The following is a 19,926-nucleotide window of genomic DNA, read 5'->3' on the forward strand; positions in this document are numbered from 1 at the left end:
AGCCAGAGAGGAGTTTCAAGGAGATGGAGTGTGATACAAAGATACATCAAGATGGGTAGAGGGAGGGAGAGAAAGAAACACGAAGGAAGAAAGACGGGGGAGATGGTAAAATACGGACAGAAGGAAGCTCATGCAGCCCTTGCCAAAGGGCACCCACGCGGGGCTCACTGCTACCCCTACGCCAAGGGCTAGAGGACTGCGACCCTCTCTTCCCCTCCCACCCACTCTGCCCACGCCTGGCACATGCCCACCTAAGACACTTTACACACTCACACGCTCTCCACATGCTTACTGCAGATCACAGTTCACACGCACTCTTGCAGCTCCCCAGCAGAGATCCCTGACATCACTGAGGTGCTGGTGTCTACTCGGGGAAGGAAGGGACATGCCCACGTCATGCAGGAGGGCAGGGGAGAGCTGGAGAGCCCAGCTCTCTGCTCCCCACAATGAGCTGGGAGACCGCCCAGGTCTGACCTCTTTCATACTCCCAGCCTAAGCCAGGCCCTTGGGGTCATGGGGCTGGGAGGCACCGGGCACTGAGGAATGTTCTTGGCATGTGCTGACGGGGGATTTTGGGCCCCAGCTGGGCTGGGAGGAGCCTGCTGGCCAGGGGCCAGAGCTGGGGACAGGGTAGGGCACTTGGGGGAGGCAACCGCGTGAGGACGGGCTCAGGCTGGGTTAGAGAACGGGGACGAACTCTGCCACTGACCACATCAGCCTCGTGAGCTCATAGGGCCGGCAGGACTCTGAGCAGCTGGTGCTCCCTGGGGGCTGTGAGTGCTGGGAGCAGGGGAGCAGGGGCAGGGGTGGCAGGACAAAGATAAGAGAGAGAGAGAGACCAGGGTGGTGTGGGGTGGGATGGGGGACTCGGAGAGAAAGAGCCTGTAGACAGGGAGAGAAAGACAGAAAGAGAAAGAGACAGAGACGGAGACTTGGGCAAGATTGGGAGAGGAAAACAGAACAAGAGTGAAAAAGACAGGACAAGAGAGACAGAAAGAGAAACAAGAAGCAGACACCCGCAGAGAGGGACCAGAGAGCCAGAGGCAGACGCGGGTGGCAGGCAGTGGGCACTGTTGGAGCCACCGCCAGAGGACCTGGGATGGCCCTGAGGCCCCCCACCAGGGCTCCTCTGCTGCTCTTGGGACTGCTGACCATAGGTGAGTGGGACCCTGGCCTTGTACTCGGTGCCAAGTGGCCCTCATTTCCTACCTGGCTCCCTAGTCAGACCCCCTGCCCCTTTCTGGTGACTCCCTTGTGTCCCCAGGCCTGGCCCTGTTGCCAATTCCTGCTTCAGCCCCTCGAGGCTTCTGGGCCCTGTCCAAAAACCTGACGGTTGTGGAGGGGGCCTCAGTGGAGCTGCAGTGCGGGGTCAGCGCCCCTGGCAGTGTGGTGCAATGGGCCAAAGACGGGCTACTCCTGGGCCCCGACCCTAGGATCCCGGGCTTCCCGAGGTACCACTTGGAAGGGGACCCTACTAGAGGTAAGTGATCAGAGCCTGAGACCCTGAGCCACCAGCAGAGGCTGTGGCCCTGACCTCAGGCCCCACCTGCAGGTGAATTCCACCTGCACATCGAAGCGTGTGACCTCAGTGATGATGCGGAGTATGAGTGCCAGGTTGGCCGCTCGGAGATGGGCCCTGAACTCGTGTCTCCCAGAGTGATCCTGTCCATCCTGGGTATGGGTGAGAGATTCCCAGCACCCACAAGTCTTCTCCTGCACCAGGACCCAGGAGTCCAAGCCCCCAATGGCTTCTCCCTCAGACTCTGGGTACAGGACTCATTTCATGAGCAAGGAGACTCAAAGCCCAAATCCTCACCTCCTTTCTCATCAGTCCCCCCCAAGGTGCTTCAGCTGACCCCTGAGGCAGGGAGCACAGTCACCTGGGTAGCTGGGCAAGAGTACGAAGTCACCTGTGTGTCTGGAGATGCAAAGCCAGCACCTGACATCACCTTCCTCCAGAGTGAGTGCTGGTGAATTGGTGAGGCCGGCGTGGGACCTGAGGGGAGGGCACATTCCTGGGGAGGCCACCGGGAGACAGCAGGGCTGCTGGCCTGGGACTCAAGGGTGAGGTTGAGGCTCAGACAGAGATATGGGCTGCAGCATCGGCGCAGAAATGAGAAGTTGGGGTGATGGGTGCATGATGGGACCCATAAAGGAGGTGAGGAGATGTCCAGCCCTGAGGACTCCAGTGATCAGGGAGTCCTCAATGTGCGGGAGATGGAGCTGGTGCCCAAGAGGGAGGGGGCATCATGCCTACCCTGAGGACTTCCAAGCCACGCTCCCCAGAATCTACCCTGGGGGGACCTCGGCACCACTCTAGCCCTCTTTTTGCCCCCAGGTGGACAAACAATATCTGACATCTCTGCCAACGTGAATGAGGGGTCCCAGGAGAAACTCTTCACCACAGAGGCCACAGCCAGGTTTGGAAGTTGGGGTGCTCCTCCCCACCCTGACCCCCAAGTTTCCCCATGAGAGCCTCATATCACAGGGATTCAAGCACGGAAACTTGGGTTAGGTATGACTATTTGAGACCAATTCTTCACCGTGACCCTCAAAACTTCTTCATGGGACCCCAGTTCCAGGGTACCAAGCACAAAGATTTTGGCCAGGTGTGGGCCTCTGGGGACCCCAATTTTCACTACTGATCCCCCAAAATCTCTCCCATTGAACTCCGGGGCCCAGAGGAAATCAGCATGGGGACTTGGACCACGTGTGGGGACCTGGGATCCCCACCTTTTCACCCTGACTCCCCAAATTTCAGATGATGACTCTGACTCTAGAATCCCAACTTCCCATCCCAGGGTGACACCGCAGAGCTCGGATAATGGGCATTTGCTGGTCTGTGAGGGATCCAGCCCAGCTTTGGACACCCCCATCAAGGTCTCAGTCACCATGAATGTTCTGTGTAAGTGAAGAACAGAGCCAGTTATGGGCACTGAGGATGGGGAGCAGGAATTAGGGGTCCTGGGATGTCACAGGGATTATGGAAAATTCAGCCACTCAAAGGAGAAACGTGGGAGTTCAGAGGCGGGTTACGGAGTCTGGAAAGACTGGATGGGCTCCCCAGGCCCACTGAGTAACCACTGCTCCCCAGTCCCCCCAGGACCCCCTGTCATTGAGTGGCCAGGCCTGGAGGAGGGGCATGTGCGGGCAGGACAGAGCTTGGAGCTGCCCTGCGTGGCCCGAGGTGGGAATCCCTTGGCCACGCTGCAGTGGCTGAAGGTGAGGGCAGAGGAAAGCATGGCGGTTGGGGGAGGGCGGGGGCAGGAGCTGGCCCTGAGCTGGCCCAAGCCTGAATCTGTCTTCAGAATGGCCAGCCTGTGTCCACAGCGTGGGGCACAGAGCACACCCAGGCAGTGGCCCGCAGTGTGCTGATGATGATCGTGAGGCCGGAAGACCATGGGGCACGGCTCAGCTGTGAGGCCCACAACAGCGTGTCTAAAGCAACCCAGGAACGCAGCATCACGCTGCAGGTCACCTGTGAGTCCTGGTGCCAGCTGCCCATCTGTCAGTGCATGGCCCCGAGAACCATCTGTTTGTGCCCCCAAATTATGCCTATATGACACAAAGACCTCATCATCCATCCCTGTCCCCTGTCCCCTGTCAGTCTGTCTGGGCTGGTTTGTGAGGAATCCAGCCCAGGCTAGTGTCTGTCCTCTGTCCATTTGTCCCTGCAGTTCCCCCCAGTGCCATTACTATCCTGGGATCTCCATCCCAGTCTGAGAACAAGAATGTGACGCTCTCCTGTGTCACCAAGTCCAGTCGCCCACGGGTCCTGCTGCGATGGTGGCTGGGCTGGCGGCAGCTGCTGCCTACAGAGGAGACAGTCACGGAAGTGAGGCGGGGCCAGGCTGCTGAGGCTGAGGGACAAGGGGGCTGAGGGCGTGGCTCGTGGAGCTGGGAGGAGAGGGGTCTGCAGCCTGGAGGCCTTGGTCTTTGGGGAGCATGGACTGGCACCCCCGACTCCTGGACCGACAGAGGAGCGAATGGGGATGCTGCATGAGTCTCTGCTGGGGTCTGGGGTGGACCCAGGCCCCTGGCAGCATGGAGGAGGGTGCTGTAGTCCCCAAGCCTGAAGCTCTCTTCTGTCAGGGTCTGCATGGCGGCCACATCACCATGTCCAATCTGACGTTCCCAGTGCGGCGGGAGGACAACGGTCTGACCCTCACGTGTGAGGCCTTCAGTGAGGCCTTCACCAAGGAGACCTTCAAGAAGTCACTCACTCTGAACGTGAAGTGTGAGCCCCTACCCTGGCCCAGGAATGACCCCAGACCTCAGAGACACTACTCTCAGGACCTGGCCCAGAGAAAAAAGTCAATCTTCCTGCCTCTCCCCCCAGATCCTGCCCAGAAGCTATGGATTGAGGGACCCCCAGAGGGGCAGAGCCACCGGGCTGGGACCCGGGTGAGACTGATGTGTTTGGCCATTGGAGGCAACCCAGACCCCTCCCTCACCTGGTACAAGGTTGGTGCCAAGAAAGGGCTGTGGGGTGGCCAGGAATGACGAGGCCCCTTCTCTCTCCTTCAGAATCTTGGGAAATCTTGGCAAAAAACCGAATTTCTTTAAAAATACTGGAGATTCTGTGTTTTGGCAGAAGACCAGAAAAGACACAAATGCCATGAGAATTAAACAGAATCCCAGGAATATTCTGGGAATTCTGGGGAAACTGAGAGTTCTATGACAAAAATTGGAATTTGGAATCAGAGTTGGGAATTCTAGAGTAAAGGTAATTAATTCCATTAAAATTAGAGGAAATTCTGGTGAAAATCTCAGAATTCAGGGGATATGTTGGGAATTTTAGGAAAAGACTAGAAATTCCAGGAAAAAAGACAATAATATTCTGAGCAAAGGCTAGAAATTTTGGAGAAAGACTAGCAATTCCACAGAACATTGAGAATTCATTAATATTCAATTGAATTTTTGGGATTTGGAGGTAGCAAATGAAATCCCATTAAAATGAAAAGAAATTCTGACAGAATTCTGCAAAAATCCTGGGAAGTTAAGGGAACCAGGGGAAATTCTGGGGAGAGACTAGGAATTACAGGAATGACAACGGGATTCCATTTTAATTGGATGGAATACTGGTGAATCACCGAGAATTTGTACAATACAAAGGAATCCAGTAAAAGACTAGGATCATAAGGGAATGTCAGGAAGGATTCCGAAATCTATGGAAAGATACTGGAATTAAGGAAAAGGTCAAACGAAATCTTTGGGGAAAATGGGCATTTTAAGAAAAATAACTGAGGATAGGAAAAAAACAAAGGCATTCTGGGAAAGGCTTGGGAATTTCAAGGGAGTTTCCTGGCACATGGCGTTTGGTAAATACAGCAGGAATGGATTTGGGGGAGTGGGGCTGAGGTTCTGCAGGTGGCGGGTCAGGTGGGAGAGACTTCGGGAGGTGGGTGGCGGGGGATCCTCAATTCCACTCCCAACCCGTCCACCCTAGCCGGGTGCCCGCCAGTGGGGGTACCTTTTCCTTTTCACAGAAAGGCCCTGTCTGGGCTGGCGGCCACCAACACAGTGCGGGCGTCTCCGGGCTGGGTGGGAAGGGCAGGGCTACCCGCGGTCCGCAGTCATTCCCGGCCCCCAGGATTCGCGCACCGTGACGGAGCCGCGGCTGCCCCAGGAGCCACGGCGCGTGCAGCTGGGAAGTCTGGAGAAGTCCGGGAACACCTTCTCCCGAGAGCTGGTGCTGGTCACAGGTCCATCGGACAACCGGGCCAAGTTCACGTGCAAGGCGGGCCAGCTCAGCGCGTCCACGAGTCTCGTGGTGCAGTGTGAGGGCGCAGGGCGCACGTGGCCAGGGCGGGTGGCCGGGCTTGGCGGGCGCGGGGCGGGGCTGGGGGGGGAGGGAGCCAGAGCCGGGTGGGGGCAGGGGTGCGGCAAAGCCAGCACCAGGGCGAGGCCCCGGGTCCAGGTGGGGCGAAGCAGACCAGGCCGCCCACCATCCTGAGCCTCGCTCCTCCAACCCACCCTCTAAGTTCCCCCGACTAACTTGACGATCCTGGCCAATGCGTCTGCGCTGCGCCCTGGGGACGCTTTAAACTTGACGTGCGTCAGCATCAGCAGCAACCCGCCGGTCAACTTGTCCTGGGACAAGGAAGGAGAGAGGTAGGTGAGGGTGCGGGGAGGCCCGTCCCTCTCTGGTTCTGGCCACACTTCCCTGCACCCCTGTCCCACCCCTGCCCGACTTACTGTCCTGCCCAGGAGCTCTCCTGCCCCGGCTCTTGTCCGACCCCGACCCCTGCGCCAGCCCTGGCCTGACCCCTGAACCCTCTGCCGGGTACACAGGCTGGAGGGCATCACCGCACCGCCCAGAAGCGCCCCATTCAAAGGCTCTGCTGCGACCAAGAGCGTCCTTTTACGAGTGTCATCCCGCGACCACGGCCACCGTGTGACCTGCAGCGCCCACAGCGCCGAGCTCTGCGAGACCGTGAGCTCCTTCTACCGCCTCAACGTGCTGTGTATGTGCCTGGGCTTGGAACCCCTCTTGACCCTCTCCTGACCCTAAACTACTCGGTTGTCATTTCGACACTGTCCTTGACACCTATCCTGAAACTTTAAACTTTCCTGACTTCTATCCTGACCCCTGGCCCTGCACCAACTCCTATCCTGCCCAACCCCCATCTTGCTTTTGTCCTCTATCCTGTCCCCTCTCTTCACCCTTAAACCTGACCCTGGCGTCTACACTTTTCCTACACTGGATCCTAACTTCATCCTGAACCTTGCCCCTGAGCTCAGCTCTGAACTTAGCTGGTACCTTGTCCGTAAACCCAAACCCAGCCGTGACCCTAACTTTAACACTCGAACCTATGCCTGATCTCAAATCTGTCCCGGACCCCGACCTTAACAACAATCCTGACTCCCTGCCGCGGCCCCTCTGAAGACCCTCCAGAGTTCCTGGGGGAGCAGGTGCTGGTGGTGACCGCGGCGGAGCAGGGCGAGGCACTGCTGCCGGTGTCGGTGTCGGCTAATCCCGCCCCCGAGGCCTTCAACTGGACCTTCCGCGGCTATCGCCTCAGTCCAGGTGCGGGAAGTGGGTATGGGAGGGGTGCAGGTCCCTGGGATGAAGGGTCCCGCCAGGTCCCTTACCCTGGCCTTCCCCAGCTGGCGGCCCCCGGCATCGGATCCTGTCTGGCGGAGCTCTGCAGCTGTGGAACGTGACCCGGGCCGATGACGGCCTCTACCAGCTGCACTGCCAGAACTCCGAGGGCACCGCCGAGGCGCTAGTGCGTCTGGACGTGCACTGTGAGCTCCCCTCCGCATTCTAGGAACCCGGGAGCTCTGGGAGCCCCGCCCACATGGACACCACGCCCACCCAAGGGACCTTGCCCCCTGTGGAGTCTCCTTAGTGTGGGAGCTCCACCCACCAGGGATAGCCACCCATTCTGGAGGCTGCAACCGTGATGTAACCACGCTCACTGTGGAATCGCTCCCACTAGAGAGACCCAGTGTGGAATCCGTCTAGAGAGGGGTCCACCTACGTGGGAGCTGCTCCAGTCCGGAAGCTGAGCCCACTGTGGAAGCTCCACCCCCACACAAATCTGGAGGCTTGCCCAACCTAATTATCACACAAGCATAGTAGAGGGTGGGGACAACCACATTAACCCTGAGAACTGTCCTCCAAGTGCTCTGCGTAGAGGGCAGGGTATATTCACACTCATAACTTTCCTGGACACCTCTAAGACACCCCCACATCTCAGGCCCTCTCCCACCATGCCTTGTCTGGGCCCAAATGCCTTCCCCAAGCCTCTGCCTCCCACCAGATGCTCCCACCATCCGCGCCCTCCAGGACCCCACTGAGGTGAACGTTGGGGGCTCTGTGGACATAGTCTGCACCGTTGATGCCAATCCCATACTCCCAGACATGTTCAACTGGGAGAGGCTGGTGAGGACCCAGCCTGTGGTGAATGGAGGTGGAGTTGTGGGGTGTGATTTCTTGACTGTGAGCTCCTTGTGAGTGGGGACAACATGTATATGACCCCGTATAGCTATATACTTGTCACGGCATGCCCCAAGAACTAATAACCGTTTGTTGAATGGCAATGAATGGGTGGATGAGTGGCTGGATAGCCAGGGGAGTGGGTGGGTGGAAGGATATATGGGTCAATAGGTAGGTGGGTGGATGAACAGGTAGATGGATGAAGGAGTGGATGGAAGAGCAGATGGATGAGTGAAAGAATGGATAAATGGATAGGTGGGTGGATGGCTAGATGATTGCATGAGAAAAATGAGTGGATAGAAAGATTGGGGAGTAGATGGATGGATGGACACACTATCAGTGGAAAGATGTCTGTGGAAGGATGGTGGATAAATTGATGGATGGATGGGTGGGTGGATATATCAATGGAGAGATGGATAAACTAGGTAGCTGAACAGATGCATGTATTTATGAGTGTGTGTGTGTGTGAGTGAATACATGGGCTGAATGGATGGAGAGTTACAAGGGTGGATAGATGGGTGCATAGAAAGAAGACAAATGGTTGATTGAATGAGTAGGTGAATGAATGGATGGAAGGATAAATGGATGAATGTACATATAGGTGGATGGTTAAATGAATGGATGCATCAATGGATGGATTGATGGCTCCAAACGTGAGTGGTTGGATAAATGGATGGGTACGTGGTTGCTTGGACTGGTGGATGAAAGGATGGATTGGACAAATGGATAGATGGATGACATGAGAAAATTTTCTGTGATAGCTCTGTGGAGGGTGATTGTGGCTGGGAGAATGAGGCTACTGAAGGGACACAGTTTTGGGAGTGATAGATCTGGGGTTAGACAAGGGGGCCAACTCCTGAGTCTTGGGCCTCCAGGGGGAAGAGGAGGAGGACCAGAGCCTGGACGGCATGGAGAAGATGTCAAAGGGAGCCACAGGGCGTCTGCGGATCCACCATGCTGAACTGGCCCAGGCTGGCGCTTACCAGTGCATCGTGGACAATGGGGTGGCACCTCCAGCCCGAGGGCTGGTCCGTCTTGTTGTCAGATGTGGGTAACACCCAAGTACCTGACTTCAAGTCCTGCCACTATGCCCACAGCTCTCACGTCCTCTCACATACCTCAACCCCTCCTAGTTGCCCCCCAGGTGGAGCATCCCACTCCACTAACTAAAGTGGCTGCAGCGGGAGACAGCACCAGTTCTGCCACCCTCCATTGCCGTGCCCGAGGTGTCCCCAACATTGTCTTCACTTGGACCAAAAATGGGGTCCCTCTGGATCTCCAGGATCCCAGGTGAGCCCGGGCAGAGCCAGGCAGCACTCTGGCCCCAACTCTGCACCCCAGCCCCAGTTAGCCTCCCTGAGTCCCACCCCACCTTCTCTCAGGTACACAGAGCACACATACCACCAGGGTGGAGTCCACAGCAGTCTCCTGACCATCGCCAACGTGTCTGCAGCCCAGGATTACGCCCTCTTCACGTGCACAGCCACCAACCCGCTCGGCTCAGACCACACCAACATTCAACTCGTCAGCATCAGTATGGTGGGAGGGGTCTGTGAGGGTGTTAGGGGCCTGCTCCCTGGGTCAATTCCCAAGTCCCTGGTTGGCCCCAGACTGCCAGTGTTCCTGAAACTTGAGACCTGTTTATGTGAGGATGGAGTTTTTGCCTGCCCTGAAAATCCTAATGGGGACTGGATTTTCAAGGAAACCCACAACAAAAGCGTGTGCGTGCGCGTGCGCGCGCACACACACACACACACACACACACACACACACACACACACAAGATGGGGGGCAGGTACTTATTGGCTCAAGTAACTGAAAAGTAGATTTTCAGGGGTTGCTGGATCCAGGTTCAGCTGTTGTTAAGAACTCTCCATCTCCCAGGTCTGTTTTTCTATGTGTTGGCTTTATTCTAAGGCTCCTCAGAAGGGTCTGTTAAAATTTGCAGAGGACATAGAATTCTTTCTTTTCCTGACAGTGGTATGAAAATACTGGAGTTATATTTCATTGGCTCTACTTGGCTTCCAGCTCATCTCTGAACCAATCATGTAGTCAGGGGAAGGCAATGCTGTCATTGGCCAGACCTGGTCACATATCCCTCCCACTAGGAATGGAGTCACTTCCATCAGAAGCGTGTGGCCTGAGAATGTGGGAGGGTGGTTCTGCAAAGGAAATTTAGGGTGTTGAAACCAGAAGAAATGAGGGGAATGGATGTAAGATCGGCACAAAAAATCCACTATAAGGAATGTATATGTCTGTGTGTGTGCCTTGTATCCTCATTATTTGCAGTCAATCCTCATTATTTGAAAATTCACTTAGTAATACTTACTTATTTATCTGTGATGCCAAAATCAATACTCGTGGTGCTTTTGTGGTCATTTGGAGACATGTACAGAGAGGCAAATAATTTGAGTCACCTGATGTGCATATTCGTAGCTTAGACTGAGCAAGGCCTTCTTGTTTCTGCTCTTATACTGTAAATGTGTCCTTTCTGTGGTTTATTTAGTGCTATGATTTTTTGCATCTTTTGTGCTTTTTGCTAGAGATTTTGCTGTTTAACTTGGCCCCCAGCACAGTGCTGAAATGCTGTTCAGCGTTCCTAAGCTGTGTTGTACCTTACAGAGAAAATTCTTGTGTTGAATAAGCTTTGTTCAGGCATGAATTGTAGTGCTGTTAGCCATGAGTTCAATGATATATATTAAATAGGTGTCTTTAAACAGAAATACACATAAAACAAGATCACGTATTGATTGGCTGATGAAACGCTGTGATGAGAGGTTCGAAGAAACCTAGCCCTGTATCTCCCCTAGAAGCAAGGGTTTGGTCTTTGCTAATTCAATGTTTACAGTGACTTTATAGAACAGGACTACCATGAATAATGAGAATTAACTGCATATTTAAAATCACTCTTAGGTAAAAGCTGGAAGGAACCATCTAGAATTCTTCTGAATCCTCTACTTCCTCCATCCTTTTCCCCATAGGCCGCCCTGACCCTCCATCAGGATTAAAGGTTGTGAGCATGACTCCAGACTCAGTGGGGCTGGAGTGGAAGCCTGGCTTTGACGGGGGCTTGCCACAGAGGTTCCGCATCAGGTGGGTCCCTGCCAAGGCAGGAAGCGGTGGCAGCAGATGGGACTGGGGCACATTCCTGAACTGACTGTCCTCCCTGTCATGCAGGTATGAGGCCCTGGGGACTCCAGGGTTCCACTACGTGGATGTGCTACCACCCCAGGCCACCTCCTTCACACTGACTGGGCTACAGCCTTCTACACGATACAGAGTCTGGCTGCTGGCCAGCAATGCCCTGGGGGACAGTGGACTAGCTGACAAGGGGACCCAGCTCCCTGTCACTACCCCAGGTGGGAAGGGACAGTCTTGGGCAGGTTGGAACGTTCTTCAGTGGACTTATAGGGTGGTATAGTGTAGTGGATACTGTTATTATTCCCCTTTTACAGATGAAGAAATTGAGGCCGAGAGCAGTTAAGCAAATTGTTCAGGGTCACACAGCTAGGAAGAGGTAAAAATGAGATTGAAACTCAGACAGATGAAAACCAGAGACCAGCCTTTTACCTTTGATCTATAATGTCTGAATATGATTAGCAACCAAAGGAAATTAGAAAATAGTTTGAATTCAGTGAAAATGAGGCCGGGCACAGTGGCTCATGCCTATAATTCCAGCACTTTGGGAGGCAAGGTGGGAGGATTGCTTGAGGTCAGGAGTTCAAGACCAGCCTGAGCAAGAATGAGACACTGTCTCTACAAAAAAAAGGAAAATCAGCTGGGCATGGTGGCAGGCACCTGTGGTCCAAGCTACTTGGGAGGCTGAGGTAGGAGGATCACTGGAGCCCAGTAATTTGAGGTTGCAATGAGCTGTGATTCACTACTGTACTCTAGCCTCAGGACAGAGTAAGACCCTGTCTCAAAAAAAAAAAAAAAAAAAGAAAAAGAAAAAAGAGAAAAGAAAGAAAGAAATTTAAAGGAAAATGAAACATAAAAATTTGGGGTTGCAGCTAAAGCAGTGCTTTAGAGTGAAATTTATAGCTTTAAGTGCTTATATTAGATTTGTTTAAAAGAGAAAAATGTGTGTCAAATGCATATTCTAAATTTTCATCTTAAGAAAGGAAAAAAAGAACAAATTAAACCTAAAGTAAACAAAAGGAAGGAAACAATGAAGGTAAGAAAAGAAATTAATGAACCAGAAACCAGAAAAACAATAGAGAAAATCAATGAAACTGAAAGCTGATTCTTCGGGGAAAAAAATCAATAATATTTATAAAGCTGTTCGAGACAAAAGAGAGAAAACACAACTTACCAATATCAGAAATGAAAAAGGGCCATTACAGCTGATCCCACAGACATTCAGAGGACAACGAGGGAATATTAGGGGTAACTTTATGTCAATAAATTCAGCAACTTTGACGAAATGGACAAATCCCTTGACTATGACTAATGAGGGCACTGTGATGCTGACAGTCCTATAGTGTAGTGGTTACGCCCACAGAGCTTGGCTCAGACAAGTCTGGGTTCAAGTTTTCCCTCTGCCACTTCCTGGTTGTGTGACCTTGGGTTAGTTCGGTTTCTATTCGTGTTTAATTTCTGAAAGGTCCATCTCACACAGTTGTGAGGACCAAATAAGTTAATATATTGAAAGTGCTTAGAACAGAGCCCAGAACAAAGTAAGTACTATCTAAATATTCATTTAAAGAAATGGCCCTTGTTGACTCTCTGTTTATTTTGCCCCACGAAATCTCCCTCTTTCTGTCTTCCCCTTGCTGACAGAGCAGCCTTTTTCTCCATGGAAGTAAGGACCTTTTCCCGCCCCTACAATCTGCCCTCCTCACCCTGTTAGTCTTCTCTTTGAGCACTAAAACATAAAGTGCTGCACTCACCTCCTTGGCTCTAGAACTTATAGCTCTATTAAGAGACAGGGGGGCCCAGAGTCTTTTTTGGTTAACTCAACAAATTGATAATCCAGGTGAAAAGAATCTTGCACACCATAAAGCACTCACCAATAATTAATTATTATTGTTACTAACATTAGAATTGCTATTAATAGTATTGTCATTATGATCAGCAATTTCTAGCTCTCTTTGTAATATTAAGAAGCTGTATAACAGTTCTCATGCATCTGAAAATCTCAAAAAGAGGCTGAGAAATATTTGAGGCTGAGAAACGTTTAAGGCTTATAGCTCAGATTCTTGATGTTCATTTACAATCTCTGTATCCACCCCCCAGGCCTGGACCAGACTTCCGGAGAATCTGATGACCAGTTGCCCACAGAGCAGCCGCCTGCAGGCAAGTCCTCCATCCCCTGAATCCGCCCCACCCTCCCCTGAGATGGAACTTCCTGGTCTCTGACCCCACCTCTGCTGCTTGGTAGTCACAGCTCCTTAAGACTTAGCTCCATCCCTGCAAACTCCCACCAAGTCCTTTCTTAGCCCTTCCTCCTGCCTGGAGTGATAGGTTTTCTCTCTTTCTGATTTAGTTTAATTCTGAAAGAACTAGCTAGCTCTGTGTCCTGTAAGGAGCCTGTATCCATTTGCTTTTGCCACCCCAAACATGGGTGCTATGGCAACAGACTTATTTCTCATGATTCTATGATTCTGGCTGAACGGTTCTGGGCTGGGCAGACTCGAACCATCTCTGCAGCCAGCCGTGAGGATGGTGCCTCCTCACGTGTCTGGCAGTCATCTGGCTCTTGGTTGGGACCAAGGAGATAACTGGGCCGTGTGTCTCTGCTTGGCTTTTTCACAGGGGTCCCAAGAGCAGCAAGAGAGGGCAAGTTCCCATTTACTAGCATTTTGCAAGTTTCTGATTCTGTCACAGTTGCTGGTGTCTCCTTGGCCAGAGCCAGTGATACGGCTCAATGCAGAGTCAGCGTGGAAGGGGAGTGGTTAAGAGTGTGGGTGCAACAGGAGGGGATTATAACCGAATGGCAAACAGTCCCCATCGGAGCCTGAGAAGAAGGTTGCCAGTGACAGAAGTCCAGCTGTTGTTGGCACTGAATGAATTGCTTGGCTTGTGAAATTGAAAAGTCTAAGTGTGGCTGGATTCAGGTGCTCAGAAATTCCACCAGCAAGCAGCGTCTCACCCTTTCTCAACTTTACCTGTGTCTTTGCTGGCTTCCTGTTCAGGTTCTTCCATGAAGAGGGTGAAGAAGCCCTCCCCTGCCTCCAGCTTTGGTTCCACTTCTTGGCAGCCAGCAGAATTGTCCTAAATGTTCTGGCAAAAAGTTGCCTTAGGTCAAATACATGTCCCTTTCCCATGACTGTACAAAGGGTGGGGGAGCTCTTCCCGTCCAGGTTGGGCCATGTGCCCACCATGGAGCCTGGCCTGAGCCCTGTAGGCTGAGAGCTGGGGAGTGGCTGTTTCTCCAAAAGAAAAACAAGTGTCAGTAGAAGATGGGAAAATGGATGCTGAGAGATGTTTACTCAGAGGGGCTCAGCCTTGTCCTCAGGGATAGGGCAGAGGAATCAGCCTGATACTGGCTGGGATGGAATGAGTGGAAAGAAGTCATTTGAGATAGAATTTGAAGGGTAAGTAGAAGTTTGCTTGAGAAGAAAAGACATTTAAGGACAGACACTTGACTGTTCCAAAGTTTAGAGGTGTGAATTTGCTTCAGTGATTCTGGAAACAGCCAGTGGTTAGTTTGTGTGGCTGGAAGGTCCAATACCAGGGTCTATGGCTGGTGGACAAAGGATGGAGATACGGGAAGAGGCTAGATCACAGAAGTTCTTAGATGCCCAGCTAAGGAGCTGAAGCTCCCTCCTAAATCCACAGATAGGGTTCAGGCAAAGGTAGGACCTGCTGCTAATGGCTTGATTTGAGAAAAGGCCACCTGTCCTTGGGTGGAAAGAAGGGGTGGGAGGGAGGACCCCTGCCCATCTGCTTCTCTGACCTTGGAAGAGGGACTCTGCTTGGTCAGAGAGGCCCACCTTGGGCCTAGAGCCAGTTGTTTTGGGCTCACTAAGGGGTATCTTCTGTCCCCAGGACCCTTGGGGCTGCCCCTGCTGCCTGTGCTGTTTGCTGTCGGGGGTCTTCTGCTGCTTTCCAATGCCTCCTGTGTTGGGGGATTCCTCTGGCAGCAGAGACTGAAGCGTCTTGCCAAGGGTGAGGAAAGACCCCCCCATGCCTGCGAGGATGGAGACATAAGGGTGACGGGGACCCCTGGGGTTTCTGTATGTTGAAGGCCTTCTCAGGGCCAGGCTGGCTTGAATGGGGGCCTCTGACCCCTTTTTCCTATTCCCTCAGGCATCTCAGAGAAGACGGAGGCAGGGTAAGTGGGGATATTTTTCTGTAAAGGAGACTCAGAGGGAGGAGGTTCGGGGTGACAGGTGGCAGAGGGTCGATGCCCAGCTGCTCTCCACACCTCCCTCTTGGAAGGTCAGAGGAGGACCGCGTCAGGAACGAGTATGCGGAGAGCCAGTGGACTGGGGACCAGGACACTGGAAGCTCCACCGTGAGTAGTGTGGCCAGGACAGCCCCCTGACAGGGAGCTGGCAGTGACTAAAATGCCACTGTTAGCTTCAAGCTAATCATCGCTCTGTCCAGGAACTGTGGTGTCAGAGGACAGAAAGGACTGCATCTGTTTTGTGTGTGCGTGTGTGTGACAGGTTAGCACCACAGAAGCAGAGCCACATTACCACTCCGTGAGGGGCTTCATCCCCCAGCTGCCTCCGATGCCAGAGGAGGCGTCTTATTTCCAGGGTGAGCCATGACCACATGGGGACTCCCCTACCCAGAAAGACCCCTGACATCCGAGCAGGGTGCCTTGATTATCCTTTCTTTCCGCTCTGACTCCAGGTTTCACAGGGTTTGAAGATGAGGGTATGGCCTTTCCTGGGCACCTGTATGATGAGGTGGAAAGAATGTCTGCCCCACCTGGGGCCTGGGGACCCCTCTACGATGAAGTGCAGATGGTGAGGAGATTTGTGTCATTGGAAGTCTTTCCTGGGTAGTGCTGGAAGTCCACGTCCTACTGCTTGTGTTAGTTAGGGTAAGCTAGCTGCTGTGACAAAGAGGCCTGGCCATAATTTAGTGGCCTAAAGAAAACAGTTTATTTCTTTCTCATGGTCACAGGTGAGTGGCCCAGTTGGACATGGTTATTCTGAAACCCAAGTTCTTTCCACACTGTGTTCCCCTGCCGTCTCCCAGCACCCCATCTGAGTCTGTGTGGGTGGGCCAGTTCGCCCCAGTTCACTGGAGTTTCAGCCAGTGGGAAAGGGACAAAGAGAGTGTGGTGGAGGCACAACCCTACCTTATGGCCCAGGCCCAGAAATGGTACACACCATTCTCTCCTTCTGCTGGTGAGGACATGGTCACATGGCCACATCTAACTGCAAAGGAGGCTCTGAAGTGTAGTCTGGCTTAGCCTCACTGCAATTCTGTTACTGTGGAAGAAAGAAGGTGTACATTTCCTTGGGTAATTAATCGTCTCCCCTATGCTGGTTAAGCAGGAAGAGAAAGAATTTTTTGGCCCACTCTATCGAAAAGTCAAGGGACAGAATTGTCTTCAGGCCCAGGCAGACTCAGACTTTCCTTCCTAAAAATATCCCTAGCAAGCCCAGGTTTGTATCCTATTAGATTAAAAATCTCTGTAATCCTAGCACTCTGGGAAGCCGAAGCGGGAGGATCACTCCAGGTCAGGAGTTTGAGACCAGCCTGAGCAAGAGCGAGACCCCGTCTCTACTAAAAATAGAAAGAAATGATCTGGACAGCTAAAAATATATATAGAAAAAAATTAGCCTGGCATGGTGGCACAAGCCTGTAGTCCCAGCTACTTGGGAGGCTGAGGCAGAAAGATTGCTTGAGCCCCGGAGTTTGAGGTTGCTGTGAGCTTGACACCACGGCACTCTAGCCCGGGCAACAGAGAGAGACTCTGTCTCAAAAAAAAAAAAAAAAAGAGAAAAGAAAAAAAAGAAATCTCCAGAGAAAGAGACTAGCTCTTTTTCAATAGCTTCAAATGCCCAATGCTGACACTTATTGCTCTAGCTTGGGTCATTGGTCACTGCTGAACCGATCACAGAGGCAGGGGATGGAATACGCTAACTGGACAGGCCTGGATCAGTGCCCACCACAGAATCAGGGAGTAGGGCCCAGCCCCACTCAATTCACTGGACAGAGAGTGGGAGAGGGACAGAGAGCCCAGAGGGAAGTGGAGATGGTGGCTAGGCAGGCAAAACAACAGACAGGCACATTGACCACCAGACCCCCAGCCCCACCCTGTCTCACAATAAGGGAGGTGGGACAGAACCCCTGACTTTCTGTGTGGTCTTGGCCAGTGCTCTGGCACTTCTGGGCCAAGGATTTCCCTCTGTGACAAGATCCCATATGGGACTCGGTTCTCAGACGGAAGCTCGCCGCCCGCATGGAAAGAACGTGCACAACACGCTGTCCATGGTGCTGGCCCAGACGCGCCCTCTAAACACAGATGGCGTCTGCTGACTTTTTCTGCGAAGGGCCAGACAGTAAATATTTTGGGCTTTGTGGGACATACAGTCTTCCTCAAAACTGTGCAACTATTGTGTATACATAATGATTAAAAATTGAGAAAAAGAAAAGAGAAATGGCTCAACACTGCCATTGTAGGGTAAAAGCAGCCACAGATGACACATAGATGAACGTGTGGCTATGTTCTAATAAAACCTTATTTTTGGACACTGAAATTTGAATTTCATATAGTTTTCCTTTGTCACAAATATTATCCTTTTGATTTTTTTCCCCAACAATTTAAAAATGTAAAACCATTCTTAGCTCTCAGGCAGTACAAAAGTAAGTGGCAGGCCATATCTGGATCATGGGCCAATCTTCTCTAAAGCTTGCTGAGCTAAAACAACCAATTTCTCTCAGCTTTAGGACAAAGCACATCCCCAGTAAGGACCACCCTTCATGGTCTTTTTTCTCTTCTATTTTGATGGGGGAAATGCTTTGGAAATTCACACACTAACAGAATCATGACTCACATTCCACAATTGCCATAGCTTATATCACAGACTTTTATATTTCAGACACTTAACTGATTTCCCTGACATGAAATCGTGGGATGTCTTGGACTTGCTTCAAAATAGTACAGTGGGTGGGGTGGGGAATAAGAAGATAGAGACATAGATAAATCAATTGACCAAGGGTTGAGTTGTTGAAGTTAGGTAGTGGGCATGTGGGGATTCATGTTGGGAGTTCATTATAATTGCTCTTCTCTTTGTATATGTTGGGTTTTTTCCATAATTAAAATCTGAAACACCTTTTTTTCTGGGAAGTTGAGCAGGGCTGTGCATCCCCCAGATCTGTGATGATGTCCCACAGGGCTTCTCTCCATGGTTCTAATGCCACTTTTTGCCTGTTAGGGCCCCAGAGACCTCCACTGGCTGGAGGAGAAGTATGAGGATCCAAGAGGAATCTATGATCAGGTGGCAGGAGACCTGGACACTATGGAACCTGATTCTCTACCCTTTGAGCTGAGGGGACATCTGGTGTGAGAACTGGCTCAACACCCTTTTCCTGCTCCCACGGGACATAATACTCCAATGGTCCTTTTCATGCCAGCTTGGGCTGAGCTTGTCAAGTGAGCTTCATAAGATGCAAAGGGGCTAGACTTATTCAAGAGAGGACATAGATGTGGGTAAGTGACAGAAGATGATTCAAGCTGGTGTCAAAGTACACACAAGGCTCTTCCTGGGGTTGGCTTTAGAAACTAACCTTCTCCAACAAGACAGAGTGAATTGTAAATGACATCTCAAAAGTGAAAAGCTACTCTGAGGGTCTTTATGCTTTTTGAAGTAAATTTTTTAGAAGCGGGAAAAGACATACTAAAAACTCCATTATTTTCAGTTCAATTACATCTGAAACAGCTAATAAGTGGAATTTATGAACCTTTGCTATATCCTATCTATTCTTGTTTTATGATTTTTTATAGTTATCTAAAACAGAATGTGTAAACTATGACACACATGTAAACATAAATAGACTCCATAGTAAATAAAATAAACGGACTATTGAAAGAGCTACATGCAAAAGAACACACACTATATGCTATCATTTATAGAAACTCTACAACAGGCAAAACTAATCTATGGTGACAGAGATCAGTGGTTGCCTGGGGCCATGGCAGGGGGACTGACTGCAAGAAGGCAGGAGGAAACTTGATGGAAATATTCTATATGATGACTGTGGTGGTTAAGCAGATGCACAGATTTGTCATAACTCATTGAACTGTACACTTAAAATGGGCGCATTTCATTGTACATACATTGTACCTCAATAAAGGTGATTTTAAAAACCGACTCCATAATGAAGCAACCCAGTAAGAGAATCCTTAGTTTTTATATTGAATAGCAGGATAAATGAGAAATCTGCCTATTTCCATGAAGAATAGAGCATATGTAGTTAAGTATGATCTTTCTTTAAACCTCCACTTCTCTTTGATTAACCATATTATCACAACTTTAGTTCAAGTGTTTGTCAATATATTATTTTTTATCAGCCCAGACTAAAATAAAGTTTTACACCACAACATTTGAATACAAAAACACATTAGCATTCAAATGATTTCCCTTTAATTAAAAGATGATTTCATTCCTAAAAGTAGACCTGTAATGCCTACAGCGCCCTCCAACCAATGTCTCAGCCAAAAACGTTTGTGAAAATTTCCAAAACTCCCACCAGGGGCCGGTACTGCCCCTTTTAAGAAGAACCAATGTAGCCTACTATCTGAAGCAGCGTGTGTATATTGGGTTCTGGAGCTCAGGAGAAAGGTCTGCGCTAGAGATTAAAACTGGCCGGGTAGAGTCCTTTGCATGTAAGTGGCCACCAAACCCCAATATTAAAGGGTAAGTAGCTGTGGCAGCCATCGAGGCAGAGAGGACTCCAGGAGCACAACGTGGGAAGGGATTTTCCTAAAATTGTTGCTGAAGAGAAGCGGTCAAGGCAGGGAGTGGTAGGAATTAAGGCTAGTGAGATGTGCAAGGATAAACCCGAAGGTCATC

General features: G+C 51.2%; 1 protein-coding gene across 3 annotated transcripts; it reads left to right on the forward strand.

The window, feature by feature from the left end:
* Positions 1-673: 673 nt before the first annotated feature.
* Positions 674-19,216, forward strand: NPHS1 (NPHS1 adhesion molecule, nephrin). 3 transcript variants are annotated; one of them, XM_045532279.1, is made up of 29 exons: positions 674-1,157; positions 1,265-1,480; positions 1,553-1,675; positions 1,832-1,960; positions 2,339-2,420; positions 2,802-2,905; positions 3,095-3,222; positions 3,309-3,480; positions 3,678-3,835; positions 4,093-4,237; positions 4,340-4,464; positions 5,594-5,780; positions 5,985-6,114; positions 6,295-6,467; positions 6,890-7,030; positions 7,111-7,251; positions 7,770-7,891; positions 8,821-8,992; positions 9,079-9,235; positions 9,328-9,479; positions 10,927-11,038; positions 11,123-11,304; positions 13,181-13,240; positions 14,936-15,055; positions 15,197-15,221; positions 15,329-15,404; positions 15,559-15,652; positions 15,749-15,864; positions 18,289-19,216. In XM_045532279.1, the coding sequence occupies exons 1-29, from the start codon at positions 1,100-1,102 to the stop codon at positions 18,418-18,420; spliced, it is 3,732 nt and encodes a 1,243-aa protein (XP_045388235.1). In that variant the 5' UTR covers positions 674-1,099; the 3' UTR covers positions 18,421-19,216. The 3 variants fall into 3 exon arrangements, with proteins under 3 accessions (XP_045388235.1, XP_045388237.1, XP_045388238.1); XM_045532281.1 differs by having other exon boundaries at positions 15,758-15,864; XM_045532282.1 differs by lacking the exons at positions 15,749-15,864; positions 18,289-19,216 and having other exon boundaries at positions 15,334-15,404; positions 15,559-15,648.
* Positions 19,217-19,926: the final 710 nt, after the last annotated feature.

This window comes from Lemur catta, chromosome 19, assembly GCF_020740605.2.
Source record: "Lemur catta isolate mLemCat1 chromosome 19, mLemCat1.pri, whole genome shotgun sequence".
Lineage (NCBI taxonomy): Eukaryota > Metazoa > Chordata > Mammalia > Primates > Lemuridae > Lemur > Lemur catta.